Here is a 16,454-nt window from a genome sequence, read left to right as displayed (position 1 = left end):
TTGTGACTCTGAGTTCACAGATCTTCTAAGTGCCTCTTCCGGTACTTCTGCGTGTGCTGCCTGATTCTGCAGGGGGCTCTCTGAGTTGCTGAGCGCCCCCACTGTCTCCTCCTCCAAGGGGCGACATTCTGGTCCTTCCTGGTCCCAAGCAGCACCCAAAAACCTCAACCGCAGCCCTTGCAGCTAGCAAGGCTTGTTTGTGGTATTTCTGCCAGGAAACACTTCTGCAACATCCAGAACGCCATAGGACATCTTCCATCCAAAGGAGAAGTTCCTAGCCCTTTTAGTTGTTGAAGAATCTTCAGCTTCTTCCACGCAGAGGCAGCCCTTTTGCACCTTCATCCGGGTTTTCCTGGGCTACTGCCCCCCCTGGACACTATTGCGACTCTTGGACTTGATCCCCTTCCTTTACAGGTCCTCAGGTCCAGGAATCCGTCTTCAGTGTTTTGCTGGTGCTTGTGGTTCTTGCAGAATCCCCTATCACGACTATTGTGTCTTTCTGGGGTCGTAGGGTGACTTTACTCCTACTTTTCAGGGTCCTGGGGTGGGGTATTTTGGACACCATTACTGTTTTCTTACATTCCCAGCAACCCTCTACAACTTCCCATAGGCCTGGGGTCCATTTGTGATTCGCATTCCACTTTTGGAGTATATGGTTTGTGTTGCCCCTAGACCTATGTCTACCTATTGCATCCTATTGTGATTCTACATTGTTTGCACTAATTGTCTTACTGTTACTTACCTGTTTTGGGTTTGTGTACATATAATTTGTGTATATTACTTACCTCCTAAGTGAGGGTATCCTCTGAGATACTTTTGACACATTGTCACTAAAATAAAGTACCTTTATTTTTAGGAACTCTGAGTATTGTGTTTTCTTGTGATATTGTGCTATATGATATAGGTGGTATAGTAGGAGCGTTGCATGTCTCCTAGTTCAGCCTAAGCTGCTTTGCCATATCTACCTTCTATCAGCCTAAGCTGATAGAAACACCTCTATTCTACTAATAAGGGATAACTGGACCTGGCACAGGGTGTAAGTACCACAAGGTACCCACGATAAGCCAGGCCAGCCACCTACAAACATAAATACTGATCTTCTGCGACAGCATCAACCCTCTGGAATACTTGGTGGCCAATGGAACTAGGGCCAGCATGGGCCAGCACCTTCCTGTCTAACCACAACAGAAACCTCTGCAATAACCTCAACTGCAAACTGACCATAGGTTCCCAGATCTGCCTGCTTCTTAACTCTCTGCATGCTATGAAAGATCTTCAAGGGCTCCCCCTGGACATTTGACTCACTGTCACACAATCACTCATCACCAGCAGACTGGACTACGGCAGTACTCTCTAATCAGGGATCACTGCACAACTACTCCAGAGACTACACTCCATTTAGAATGCCGCAGCCAGACTCCTGCTTAACCTTCCCTGATGGACCCTCATCTCCCTCACCTCACAAAACTCCCATGGTTCCCAATACGGAAGGGATGACAATTCAGGCAACTCACCAACACATACAAGGCCGTTCACAATCTAGGACCGGCTTACATCAACCGGCCAGACAACTATATTCCACCTCCCTCTCACTTGACTACACCCTCCACATCAACAGAAGCACATGAGGAGGATGCTCCTTCTCCTATCACAATGTGAGAAGAAGGAACAATCGCCCCCTGTAGCTCTGGATCTCTACTGGAATTCCGAAAAGCCCTCAAGACCTGGTCACTTGACTGAGTCTCTCGCACCCTGCAAGCGCCTAGATACCCGCTTGGGTGATTAGCCACACCATTCAAATCGAATGATTGATTGAAGTACTCCAAAGTTTGATCCAACCATGGCAGCTGTATATACTCAGTGAGTGGTATCTTCCTCCATCATCTTCAGTATCTCTGGCCCCCCTCTGGAGAGTTACCATCTGGTGTGCCTACACATACCTTGGACCTGATTTAGAGTCTCAAGAATAGAGTAGTGCCAATCGGGATGACAGAGGATATTACCACTGCCATCTCAAGAGTACTTCATCCACCAACTTTTCCATTCATTGAAAGTAACCACTGTCACTACCATTCCTTTTAATTTATTAAAAGTCGCCTCCCAGGGTATAGAACTGTTTGTTTTTTCTGCTGTGACTGTGCATGTCTTTTTGACTATATAAACCACCCTTTTTAAATTGTAGGGGGCTGAAATACTTTACAAAGAGTGAAGCCTCACACATATGTCTTGCAGTTTGTATGCAGCTCCCTGATGCCAGTTTGTACCTCTCTAAGATATAGTACAAGGAATAAAATGTGTGCCCTGCAGATACCAAAGGATTAACTCTTCATCCACAAGGCAATGCAGGTGGATGCTCAGTCACTTTGGGTAGGCTTTAAAAGTCTCAGCAACTTTTTGAATGGGTTGTGAAAGAGGGCGTGCGGTGCTGCACCTTCTCAATTTTATTTCTTATAGAATGAGAATCAAGCATGGCAAATGCAGGTGGGTGGTGGTGATGTTAGAAGAGGTGGCAAACAGATTTTGAGTGCCATTAGCACCTGAGAAACCAGAAGTCCTAGCCACGACATCAGATTTCTTATAGTTCTCTCTTCATGTTGTCATGTTTGCAGAATTTAAAGTTAAATGCACTAAAACACTTTCTGAGAGAAGCAGCAGGGAGAAGAAAGTGCACATTGAGAAAAGTGAAACAAAGTTCGGGCAAATTAATGTCACTGTTTAGTTTGCCATGGGCCAAGCATTGTGAGGCAGATGCCATGGTCCATAAAAGTTGCAAAGAAACCCCTTGACAGGCTGACAGTAAGAGAAGGACTGAGGCAGCACATGATGGTCTGGTGCAGCCTTTGAATCAGCTACCATGAAATGATACTGTGACTTCTATGGAACCCGGGTGTAGAAGGGCAATGACAGACAGACGTGTTGGGAGGTCTAAGGCAATGCATAAGATGGAAGGTGATTGACAGACAGATGTGTTGGGAGGTCTAAGGCAATGCATGAGATGGAAGGGGAGTGTCAGACAGACAGACAGACAAGTGTTGAATCTTCTAAGGCAATGCTTGAGATGGAAGGGAAGTGACAGACAGACAAGTGTTGGGAGGTCTAAAGCAATGCATGAGACGGAAGGTGATTGACAGACAGACAAGTGTTGGGAGGTCTAAGGCAATCCGTGAGATGGAAGGGGAGTGTCAGACAGACAGACAGACAAGTGTTGAATCTTCAAAGGCAATGCGTGAGATGGAAGGGCAGTGACAGACAGACAAGTGTTGGGAGGTCTAAAGCAATGCATGAGATGGAAGGTGATCGACAGACAGACAAATGCTGAGGCATCTAAGGCAATGCATGAGATGGAAGGTGAGTGAGAGACAGATGTGTTGGGAGGTCTAAGGCAATGCATGAGATGGAAGGGGAGTGTCAGACAGACAGACAGACAAGTGTTGAATCTTCTAAGGCAATGCGTGAGATGGAAGGGAAGTGACAGTCAGACAAGTGTTGGGAGGTCTAAAGCAATGCATGAGACGGAAGGTGATTGACAGACAGACAAGTGTTGGGAGGTCTAAGGCAATCCGTGAGATGGAAGGGGAGTGTCAGACAGACAGACAGACAGACAAGTGTTGAATCTTCGAAAGGCAATGCGTGAGATGGAAGGGCAGTGACAAACAGACAAGTGTTGGGAGGTCTAAAGCAATGCATGAGATGGAAGGTGATCGACAGACAGACAAATGCTAAGGCATCTAAGGCAATGCATGAGATGGAAGGTGAGTGAGAGACAGACAAGTGTTCGAAGGTCTTAGGCAATGCATGATCTGAAATGGGAGTGTCAGACAGACAGATAGACAAGTGTAGAATCTTCTAAGGCAATGCATGAAATGGAAGGGCAGTGTCAGACTGACACACACGTGTTGGGTCTTCGAAGGCAATGTATGAGATGGAAGGAGAGGGACAGACAGCCAGGTGATGGGTCTGATAAGGCAGTGCTGGGAAGTCTAAAGGAAATGCATGAGGTGGATGGAGAGTGATATACAGACAAGAGTTGGGTCTGATAAGGCAATGCATGAGATAGGTGGGCAGTGATAGACAGGCAAGTGTTGGGTCTTCTAAGGCAATGCATGAGATGTAAGTGGAGTGACAAACAGACAGACCAGTGTTGGGAAGTCTAGGGCAATATATGAGATGGAAGGGGAGTGTCGGATAGACAGGCAAGTGTTGGGTCTTCTAAAGCAATGCAGGAGATGGAAGGGGAGTGACAAACAGGCAATGCATGGGATGGAAGGGGAGTGACAGACAAGCGAGTGTTGGATATTCTAAGGCAATGTATGTGATGGAAGGAGAGGGACAGACATACAAGTGATGAATCTTCTAACACAGTGCATGAGATGGAAGGGGAGTGATAAACAGACAGACAACTGTTGGAGCTTCTAAGGCACTGCATGAGATGTTAGTGGAGTGACAGACGGACAAGTGATGGGTCTTCTAAGGCAATGCATGCATGAGATGGAAAGGGAGAGATAGTTATACAGAATAGGGTTGGGTCTTTTAAGGCAATGCATGAGATGAAAGGGGAGTGACAGACCGAAAAGTGATAGGTCTTCTAAGGCAATGCATGAGATGGAAGAAGAGTGACGGACAGACAGACAAATGTTGGGTCTTCTAAGTCAATGCATGAGATGGAAAGGGTGTGACAGACAGACAAGTATTGTAAGATCTTGGACAATGCATGAAATGGAAAGGAAGTGACAGAAAAGTGGTGGGTCTGCTCAGGCAATGCATGAGATGGAAGGGGAGTGCCAGACAGACAAGTGCTGAGGCTTCTAAGGCAATGAATGAGATGTTAGGGGAGTGACAGACAGAAACATGTTGGGTCTCCTAAGGCAATGCATGATATGGAAGGGGAGTGACAGACAGACAAGTGATGGATCTACAAAGACATTGCATGCTATGGAAGAGGAGTGACAGACAGACAAGTGATGGATCTACAAAGACATTGCATGAGATGGAAGGGGTGTGACAGACAGACAAGTGTTGAATCTACAAAGACATTGCATGATATGGAAGGGGAGTGACAGACAGACAAGTGATGGTTCTACAAAGACATTGCATGAGATGGAAGGGGTGTGACATGGGGCAGCTGTTGCCCAGGCTTTGGGGAAAGGGTGAACGGTGCTCACAGACTCGCTTGATAATAATCCATCTGGGGTGATGGATCTGCTGCAGCTTATGGGGCTGAAGAAGGACTTGAAACTTATGCGGGATAAACTAGGGCAGCTACTGTTGAGAGGGGTTATGTAGAGGGGCTCATAAGCCCACGGCTATAAACAGGGAACAAACAGAAGTATTAGAGAGTTCTTGGGGTTCTGTATAGTCGAGCACAAGGGGGGTGCTGCAGGTGGCCAGTCAGTTCTGGTCCCGATATCCAGGCAAATGGGGGACACTTGCCCTTCCTGGCAATAGAACAAACATGATCCACGGGATGAAGGGGGCGGAGAACAATGAGCTGAAGAGTAAAGGGTCGGAAAGAGCACCTCTGGGGTGGGCTATCCTAGTTGTGGGTAAGAAAGCTCAAATTAAGAAATAGGAGCCAGCAATGTTCAGGGAATCAGAAATAGGGAGAAGGAACTGCAACAAGTAAGAAACAGAGTCAGCTGGGCCTTGTGGGGCAGGGTGGAACTGAAGCCCTTGGAGTTATTGTTTAGTATAATTGTGTTGTGGTTTGTGGAAAGGATGAGGGAGGAGGTTAAAGAGTTGGGGAGGGTGATATCAGGAGTGTTTGATAAGTGAGACTTCACAAGGACATGTCACCGTGAGCTCTACTTACTTCAGAATAAAGCAGCCTTTTCCACAAATCGAAGTGTGCCCAGAGTCAGTCATCTACCCTGGCAGGGGTGGAGCTTCCATTGGTGCAGCAGGAGCATTGGCGCCAGGGCCTAGAGGTCCTGAGTGTTTCTGTATTTAACAGTTCAAACAGGGGTCCCTTTCTTTCCTTGTACCTGGGTCCATGATACACTGGCTAGAGGGTGGAGCTCCATTAGTGCTGCAGCTGCAGGTGCTCCGGGGCCTAAAGGCCTTGATTGTTGCTGTATTTCACACTTCAAACAGGAGCCAGGGGTCCTATTTTCTTCCTTGCACCTGGGCCCAGGACACACTAGCTAGGGGCCTAGCTTCCATATGTGCAGCAGGTGCAGTAGCCCCAGAGCCGGGCCCCATTTACAAGCCCTTTGCGCCACAGCTGCGTAATTTGTTTATGCAGCGGCAGCGCTAGCAGGGCATTACACTGCTCCATATTTATAAACTAGCAAATTGTGCCCAATGCGTCAATTTGTAAAGCCTTGCATCACGTTATACCCGGGCCAGGTATCATGCATTCAAGATAGGCATTTCCTTAGAAAAAAGCCACACAGACCTGACGCTGCACCTTCACTGCAACAAAAGTTTACCGCCTGCTCAGAGCAGGCGTAAAATGGACACAGGGATTTTTCCAATGGGACACTCCTTGCATTCCTGGAGTTGGGTCAGTTTAACAATGCTACTCCAGCAACGTGTGAGTTTAGCACCAACAGATGTGTCGGAATTTTTGACGCATCTGTGAAAACGTGTGCCATGGAGCTTTGTGTCGTAAATACGGTGCATACATGACGCTGTTAGGGGATGTGCGGCAGGTGCAAGAAATCTGACCTGGCAATGGCAAAGCGTCTGATTCTCAGTTCTTGTGGGAATTGTATCACTGACTTTCAGAAACATGAGAAGAAACATTTGTTTTAGTTGCTTTTCGACAAAGCGGATTTTCCTTTTATTGAATAAACTTACTCTTTTCTGCAGCTTTATTTATTTTGGCATTCTCGTAATTTCATATTTTTTCTCATGCTGATGACAGAACAAATACCATCAAAAACAGAACAATTATCAGGCACCTGTTGTCACCCTTCACAAGATTACTTCAGAGAAATGCGGACTCCATCACGAAGACAGATGTAAGGATAAACATTTTCTTGAAAATTGGCGGTGAAGGTGTAGATATGCTGTCCTTTCTTGGCATCATAGAAAGACACCAGCCCCTCCTCATAGTCTACGAAAATCCCCAAATTGTAAAGCACACCAGAAAATGAATGAAATCTCCAAAGTTCATCAGATACAGAAAACTGCCCACCGTCCCCGATTAGAGCCCAAATGCCATAGGTGGGGTTAGGGTAACTGGGGGGGTTTCTTCTTATTGAAGCGCTGGCGACCCCCAGCTCCCAAAAGTTTCCTGACTTAGGCTGCATCTTTGGGCTCCTAGAGGGATCCATCTCGAGCTCCCAGTACCACTTTCCTGAAGTAACGCCCGTTGACCCCAGGACACAGCGGTCAATCACAGGCCTTTGCGGACCTTGGGGGACACTGTCCAGGCCGACAGGGCAAAACACTTCCTTCCCGTCACCTCTGATGATGAGGCTTTGATCTGAAGTCTTCGGATCCACCGACAGAGGCGCTGAAGAGAAATAGAGAAAGAAAATATCATGATGTAGGAAAGTCACTATTTGTGGCATGGTTACCCCCACTTTTTGCCTGTTGCCAGTGTGCTTAGACTGTTTTCACTGGGATCCTGCTAACCAGGACCCCAGTGATTGTGCTCTCTCCCTCCAAATTTGGTTGCCTTGGGAACCTTTACACCTCACAATTGGCATAAGGGTATATCCCTGTAAGTCCTTAGTAGAAGGTCCTCAGGTACCCAGGGCATTGGTACACCAAGGATCTCCCATGGGCCTCAGCATGTAGTGTGCCACACATGGGAGCCCATGCAAACTGTGTCTGCAGGCCTGCCATTTGCAGCATGCATGAAAGGGTGCATGCACCCTTTCACTGATGGTCACTACACCAAGGGACAATGTAAATCACCCCTATGGAAGGCCCCCCTAGCCCAGAGGCCAAGGTATAGGTCCCTGAGTGTGAAGGCACCCCTGCATGAGCAGCGATGCCCCTATGAACTCCATTTCCAATTCCCTGGACTTCATAAGTGTGGGGAGACCATTTTAACTATGTACTTGCCATAGGTCACTACCTATGGTCCAGCTACTTAATTGTAACTCCGAACATGGGCATGTTTGGTATCAAACATGTTGGATTCATACCCCAATACTGATGCCAGTATTGGTGGCAGAATTCCATGGACTCTGGGGGCTTCTTCAAGGACCCCACAGTATTTCTCCTACCAGTCTTCCAGGGTCTGCAAGCAGCCCCCACTGTTGCAGCCACTCAGACGGGGTTCTGCCCTCCTGCTGCTTGACCAGCTCAAGCAGAGGAAGGCAGAAAAAGGATTTCCTGTGGGAAAGGGGTGCAACCCCCTCTCCCTTGAAAATACCCCCCCACACACACACCACCGGCTTGTTTAAAGGGGACATTTGGTTCCTTTCTAGCATAATCTGGTTTGCACCAGTCCAGAGACCCCCAGTCCCTGCTTTGGTGTGAAACTACTCAAAGCAAAGCGCAGTGACTGCTCCTCTATCCATCATCACCCCAGTGGTTGTGCCCAGAGCTCCTCCAGGTGGCCACTTGATTCTGCTATCTTTAAACCAAGATGGGCAGAGGTCCCTGGGAGCATATGAGTGGTCAGGTTAGGCAGATGATGTCAGTGACTCCCTCTGAAAGATGGGCACCTTGCAAAGTGACCTAGCCCCTTTTTGGGCTGTTTAGGGACTCCCTTGCGGTTGCGGGTGAGTCCCAAGCTTCGGCATGCAAGACTCCACCAGGACTCCTCTTCAACAGAACTGCTGCTAGACTTCATGGGAACCGAACAGAACTGCAACACCGAATGACCTCGCCCTGCAACATTACTTCCGCAGCTCCTGTCATCAATTTGCAACATTGCTATGGCTGTGCATCCTCTGGGATTGGCAAGACTTCAGCTGCCCCAATGAAGCAAGATGGAATCTCCCTTGGAGTAAAGGAGTCACTCCCCTGCATCTGCAGGCAACTAAGCCAACAACATCTGACTGCTGTCCTCTGGATCTGAAAAGATTTTGAAACACAGGGGGTGGTTCGGATGGGTCCTCTGGGTCCTCTTTGCCTTCTGTCCAACTTGGGAGACAGTAATCCCTTGCCTTTTCCTCCCGAACAGAATCCCTGTGCACCACAACTGTTGCAGCAACCAAGGCCTGTTGACTCCGGCTCCAAGGGATACTCAGGCTCCAAATAGCCCCAGCCTCCAGCTCTCTACACCTGCAAGGACAGCCTCCTCTCTGCTGCTCCAGCGACATAGGACTCCTCTTCAAGTGTGCTGCCTGGGCCTCACCGTGACTTACTGTGCCTGCTGCCACTGGGTTGCTAGTGGGGGATCTGATTGCTTCTTCTGGCTTTCCTGCCTTCACAGGGTTAACCCGGACTCAAGGGTCGAATCCCTAGGACCTTACTGGTCCTCTCCAGCCCTGCAAATCTTCTTCAGCTTCAACTTGCATTTGCTTGTGCTTGATGGTGGTCCTTCTGACCACTGACCCATCTGCAATCTGGCGACCTTCGAGGGACAGCTCCTAGATGACTTCAGGGACTCCTCTGCAGCTCCTGTACTCCGCAGCTGGCCTTCACCAGTCACTGTTGTCCCAGATCTTCACCCACAAAAGGGTGGGTATCGCCTTCTGCCCCGTCTGGACACTTCTGCATGGACTGGACTCTGTCCCCTTCTTCTAAAAGTCCTTTTCATCCAGAATCCACCATTGGGTTTCACCGGTTTGATCCTGTTCTTGCATTTTTCCAATCCTAAGTCCCCATGTTAGCTCATGGGATGACCAGGTAACTACCCTGGTCACTGGGGCCGTCTAGATACTCCCCTCTTGGGGTCTAATACTTTCCCAGCCCTTGGCTAACTACTCCATATCCTCTGGTGGAAGACCAATTCTCGCATCCCACTATTTCAGTATATGGTTTGGCTCTCCATAGGGCCCTTGCTATTTCTTGCTATTGCTAATGTTTTTATGCTAATCCTTAGTACTTAGCTGTGTATATTTTGTGTGTACTTACCTCCAGAAAGGGGGGATTGCCTATAGTACTGTAGATCAGCATTACTATAATAAAGTACCTTTGCTTTTGCAACACTGTGTGGTTCCTTCCGTGTGATAAGTTACTGTGTGACTACTGCGGTATTGGAAATGGCTGCTCACCACAGGTGCCACTAGCGAGCCCTGGCTTCCTAGACACTGTGACACTTACTAATAAGAGTTGCCTGGACCTAGTATAAGGTGCCAACACCATAGGTGTCCGCCACACACCAGGCCAGCCTCCAACACATGACATTTCCCAATATTGTACAAACCTTTCTGTCAGAGGAGTACCTATCAAAGGGTCAGGCGGTGCAGTCACACCAGGCCCAGCCGGTAGTTCTGCATGCACTACTGCAGTGAGAGCAGAGGTGTAGCTCTCCAAGGTACAGCAGGTGCAGTGAAACCAGGCCCAACCAGCAGCTCTGCTGCACTACTGCAATTGGAGTAGAGGCGTAGCTCTCCAAGGTGCAGTAGGTGAAGTGACACCAGGCCCAAGTAGTGGCTCTGCATGCACTACTACAGTGGGAGCAGAGGCTTAGATATCCAAGGGGCAACAGGTCATGTGCCCACATCTTGCTGGCAGCGCTTCTGACCTGCTTACTTACTTTTAATCTTCAATACCCTGACATTCGGTCTTCCGCATCTCAGTGCTTACTGCTGGACTTCCATCCTATTTCCCAAACTCCTACAAACAAAACAATCCAAACATCCTACTACTTCCTGCTGTGAAATATACCAGCGGGCTGTGCCTGAGTACTTCCTGTAAATCATCAAGCCTAGAAGACAATAACTGCTGTTTGAACCCAGGCCTCAGGGAGGGAGGGAGGCAGAGTAAAATAGGACTGTGCCTAGAATGAAGATTACAGGTAAGTAGCTGTGTAATTACGTCATTCTCTGTCTTTCTCACTCCAGTCCTTGCTGCCAGAGTGAATACCCAAGCAGATTTCAAGCAGCCAGGACAAAAAACTTCTAGAATTAATTATGTTACACTCTGTGAATTCAGGGGATATTTATCAATGTGTTGCATCGTCCTTGTACCACCCCCAGGGGTGCAAGAGTGACGCAACACTAAAGCAAGATTTATCAAGCTACGCAATGCTACTTTGCGTGGCCCTGCATGGCTTGATAAATGTGGAGCAAGGCAACACAGTGCAAATCGCTGCACAACGGAGGCGTTCCCTGGGTGAAACGTGGGTGTTCCCATGCATCCAACTCTGGTAAATCTGGGAGGTGCAACAATCAGAAATGTTTTTTTTCTCCTTGTTGTTTCCTCTTTCTATGCATGCTTCACTCTGCAGCAAAGCGGAAAATGCTCCTGAGGAAGGGGCCCCTTCCTGCACAAAAAGAGAATCCTACCTACAAAGCAGGGACTCTAGCACAGGGGTGCCTGAGTTGGCACTAGGAAGCCAAAAGGGCACCAGCTGAAGGAAAGGACAGGAATGTGTTAAATACAGCTAATTCCTACCCTTTCATGTAGGGAACGCAGCTAGGTAGTTTGCTGCATTGCGTGAAAGTTTGTAAATATGTCCCGTATTGTTGGCCTGACCTTCTAGCTGCACTCCATAGTGAGCCATGAAAGTGTGAGCGGTAGCGCCATGAATGTCTGAGGTGTGGTGCCATGAATTTGTGAGGGGTAGAGCTGTGAATGTATGAGGGGTAGAGCAGTGAAAGTGTGAGGGGTAGCACCGTGAATGTGTCAGGGGTAGAGCAGTGAAAGTGTGAGGGGTACCACCATGAATGTGTAAGGGGTAGCACCATGAATGTGTGAGAGATAGAGCAGTGAAAGTGTGAGGGGTACCACCATGAATGTGTAAGGGGTAGCACCATGAATGTGTGAGGGGTAGCACCATGAATGTGTGAGGGGTAGCACCATGAATGTGTAAGGGGTAGCACCATGAATGTGAGGGGTAGAGCAGTGAAAGTGTGAGGGGTACCACCATGAATGTGTAAGGGGTAGCACCATGAATGTGTGAGAGATAGAGCAGTGAAAGTGTGAGGGGTACCACCATGAATGTGTAAGGGGTAGCACCATGAATGTGTGAGGGGTAGCACCATGAATGTGTGAGGGGTAGCACCATGAATGTGTAAGGGGTAGCACCATGAATGTGAGGGGTAGAGCAGTGAAAGTGTGAGGGGTACCAACATGAATGTGTAAGGGGTAGCACCATGAATGTGTGAGGGGTAGCACCATGAAAGTGTGAGGGGTAGCACCATGAATGTGTGAGGGGTAGCACCATGAACATGTGAGGGGTAGAGCCATGAATGTGTGAGGGTAGAGTCATAAATGTGTGAGTGGTAGAGCCATGGATGTGTGAGGGGTAGTACTGTGAATGTGTGAGGGATAGTGAGGGATAGTGGTGTGCAAGTGTGAGGAGTACAGCCATTAATGTGTGAGAGCTAGCTCCATGAATGTGTGAAGGGTAGTGCTGTGAATGTGTGAGGGGTAGAGCCATGAATGTGTGAGGGGTAGCCACATAGCTTCTATAAAAATGTTTTTTGTTTTTCCTTTTAACCCCTTCGCTGCCAGGCCTTTTCCCCCTCCTGTGCCAGGCCTTTTTTTGGCTATTTGGGGCAGTTCATGCTTAGGCCCTCATAACTTTTTGTCCACATAAGCTAGCCAAGCCAAATTTGCGTCCTTTTTTTCCAACATCCTAGGGATTCTAGAGGTGCCCAGACTTTGTGGGTTCCCCTGAAGGAGGCCAGGAAATTAGCCAAAATACAGTGAAAATGTAGTTGTTTTTTTTTTTAAATGGGAAAAAGTGGCTGCATAAGAAGGCTTGTGTTTTTCCCCGGAAAATGGCATCAACAAAGGGTTTGCGGTGCTAAAATAACCAGCTTCCCAGCTTTCAGGAAAAGGCCGTCTTGAATCAGAAAACCTAATTTTTCAACACAAATTTGGCATTTTACTGGGACATAACCCATTTTTATGATTTTTTGTGCTTTCAGCCTCTTTCCAGTCAGTGACAGAAATGGATGTGAAACCAATGCTGGATCCCAGAAACCTAAACATTTCTGAAAAGTAGACACAATTCTGAATTCAGCAAGGGGTAATTTGTGTAGATCCTACAAGGGCTTCCTACAGAAAATAACAACTGAAAAAAATAATATTGAAATTAAGGTGAACCAAACAGGAATTTTTCTCTACGTTTTACTCTGTAAGTTTTTCCTGCAATGTCAGATTTTTCAAAGCAATATACTGTTACGTCTGCTGGACTCTTCTGGTTGCGGGGATATATAGGGCTTGTAGGTTCATCAAGAACCCTAGGTACCCAGAGCCAATAAATGAGCTGCACCCTGCAGTGGGTTTTCATTCTATACCGGGTATACAGCAATTCATTTGCTGAAATATAAAGAGTGAAAAATAGCTATCAAGAAAACCTTTGTATTTCCAAAATGGGCACAAGATAAGGTGTTGAGGAGCAGTGATTATTTGCACATTTCTGAATTCAGGGGTGCCCATACTAGCATGTGAATTACAGGGCATTTCTCAAATAGACGTCTTTTTTACACACTCTCTTATATTTGGAAGCAACAAATGTAGAGAAAGACAAGGGGCAATAACACTTGTTTTGCTATTCTATGTTCCCCCATGTCTCCCGATAAAAATCATACCTCACTTGTGTGGGTAGGCCTAGCGCACGTGACAGGAAGTGCCCCAAAACACAACGTGGACACATCACATTTTTTGACAGAAAACAGAGGTGTTTTTTGCAAAGTGCCTACCTGTAGATTTTGACCTCGAGCTCAGCCGGCACCTAGGGAAACCTACCAAACCTGTGCATTTTTTAAAACTAGAGACCTAGGGGAATCCAGGATGGGGTGACTTGTGGGGCTCTGCCTAGGTTCTGTTACCCAGAATCCTTTGCAAACCTCAAAATTTGGCTAAAAAAAACACATTTTCCTCACATTTTGGTGACAGAAAGTTCTGGAATCTGAGAGGAGCCACAATTTTCCTTCCACCCAGCGTTCCCCCAAGTCTCCCGATAAAAATGATACCTCACTTGTGTGGGTAGGCCTAGCGCCCGCGACAGGAAATGCCCCAAAACACAACGTGGACAAATCACATTTTTTGACAGAAAACAGAGGTGTTTTTTGCAAAGTGCCTACCTGTAGATTTTGGCCTCTAGCTCAGCCGGCACCTAGGGAAACCTACCAAACCTGTGCATTTTTTTAAACTAGAGACCAAGGGGAATCCAAGATGGGGCGACTTGTGGGGCTCTGACCAGGTTCTGTTACCCAGAATCCTTTGCAAAATCAAAATGTGGTTACAAAAACACGTTTTCCTCACATTTCGGTGACAGAAAGTTCTGGAATCTGAGAGGAGCCTACCTGTGGATTTTGGCCTGTAACTCAGCCAGCCCCAGGGGGGGCAGAAATGGCCTAAAATAAATTTGCGATGCGCGCTGACGTCACGGGGGGGGTTGGGGGTGGAAGGGGAAGGGCTTCCCCTTCCATCCACGACCAGTGAGCCCCCGGGACCTGGTGCCTTGGATGAGATCACCTCGTCCAAGGCACCATAGCGGTTAAAAAGCTCTGAAGTAACTACCCTATGGAGACTTACCGCAGAGCGGTCTCTAAGAGTCCTAATAAGCACTTACAATGGTACCTTCAAGCACCTGTTCAGTGTGGGAGAAAACATCCTTAAGTCTTGGTGATGCTAACTGAAGATGACGAACGATGAGTGGTTGATGAACATCCAGAGGGTGTAATTTCAATTCTTCTGGGGAGTTTGGATGGGAATGATGAGAAGGGAGCCTTTGATCTTAAGACACATGAAATGTAGACAGGACCTTAGGTAGTGCCACAGTTCAGGCCTTAAAATCACTTTGTGTGCACAAACATGAGAAAAATATTCTGATCGCACTAAAACTAACAATTTCTTAATGCTGTGACCATAACAGAAAGCTACCAAAAGTAGTGTCTTGTATGATAACATCTGAAGATCCACTGTTTCTAGAAGTTTAAATAGTGGAGGCTGAACAGTCCTTAAAACAAGAGGTTGTTGGGTTGTGAAAATCACAATAGTTAGAAATGGGCCTGGGGGAACACAAACCATATACTAAGAAAGTGGAATGTGAATGTTAGTTTCCCACCTACGCGCGGTGTGTAAAGGGACACTAAGAGTATTAGAAAACCCTAAAGGTAAGTACTCCAACCCACCCCAGTTCCCGGGAAAGCAGGAGTAAAATACAGTAACTTTCCCAGAACACACAGAAACACGAGAAAGAAGATTATGCAAGAACCAGGAGAGACTGTAAGACACCAATAGTGGATTCCTCGACCTGAAGACCTGTGGAAGAAGGGGACCAAGTCCAAGAAGCACAGAAGAGTTCAGGGAGAACAGGAGTCCCTGCCAACCTGGATGAAGGTGCAAAAGAAGTTCCGCCAGTGAAGAAGAACCGTCAGTACTGCACCCAAGAAGACAGATTCAGGTTTCTGGTTGGTGCAAGTGATGTCCCATGCCGGACAAAGGATTGCAGCCTGGTTTGCATCGTGGGAATCCTCTAACAAGCATTAACACAAGCATAGCTCAGGGTTAGCGGAGAATGACAGGACCAGGAAGGACCAGGTGGACTCTACTGAGGAGGGACCCATGCAGCCCTAAGACAAAGGCTCCCACGCCGCCGGAGAACCATTCAGGAAGATGTGCATCACAGGATAGAGTGCAGGGGGCCAGATCTGCACGGTGCATGAAGAACTTTGTGAAAGAATGCCAATAAACCTTGGCAACTGCAAAACATTCAGTGTGTGGGGGTATTGTCTTGCATAGGGAGGCAAGCTCTTACCTTAACAAAAGTTGGACAGTAGGACCATCAGAACAACTTCAGTCTACTGCCTGTGGTGCAGGATCCATGCAGCTCCACAGGAGTGGGGCTCCACACAGCCAGTTGTTGTTGCAGTAAGTGCCTGCTGAAGCGGGGGAGTGACTCCTTCACCCTAAAGGAGATCCCTTCACTCTTCTGGTGCAGACTGAAGACAGGCTGTCCTCTGAGGATACACAACCGGGAAACAGTTGCAGTTGCTGGCAGGAGCTAACGATATAATGTTGCAGAAGTCATCTTTGCTTCTTTGTTGCAGTTTGTAGAGTTCCTGAAGGTCCAGATGCAGTCTCTTCGGTGAGAAGGTGAAGTAGAGGATGCAGAGGATTCCTGCTGGAGTCTTGCAATCCGAATCTGAACAACCACCCAAAGGAGAGACCCTAAGTAGCCCTGAAAGGGGGATTGGTCAGCTAAACAGATAAGCACATAGCAGGGGGTGGATCTGACATCACCTGCTGGCACTGGCCACTCACATGCTCCCAGAGTTCCCTGCCAACTTGGAATTCAAGATGGCAATACCTAGGGACCCTCTGGAGGACCTCTGAGGACCACCCCTGGGGTGGTGATGGACAGGGGAGTGGTCACTCTCCTTTCCTTTGTCCAGTTTTGCACCAGAGCAGAGACTGAGGGTCCC

General features: G+C 47.7%; 1 protein-coding gene across 1 annotated transcript in view; it reads right to left on the bottom strand.

Annotated features, from left to right (window-relative positions):
* LOC138286373 (scavenger receptor cysteine-rich type 1 protein M130-like) overlaps window positions 1-16,454 on the bottom strand; it is a 793,269-nt gene that overhangs the window by 590,362 nt on the left and 186,453 nt on the right. The window contains exon 7 of the mRNA XM_069226532.1: window positions 6,928-7,459. Within this exon, the coding sequence (XP_069082633.1) occupies window positions 6,928-7,459 (532 nt within the window). The remainder of the gene's footprint in view (window positions 1-6,927; window positions 7,460-16,454) is intronic.

Source organism: Pleurodeles waltl, chromosome 3_2 (genome assembly GCF_031143425.1).
Source record: "Pleurodeles waltl isolate 20211129_DDA chromosome 3_2, aPleWal1.hap1.20221129, whole genome shotgun sequence".
Lineage (NCBI taxonomy): Eukaryota > Metazoa > Chordata > Amphibia > Caudata > Salamandridae > Pleurodeles > Pleurodeles waltl.
Note: the sequence above shows the minus strand (reverse complement) of the source record. Positions and strands in the feature narration are given on the sequence as shown.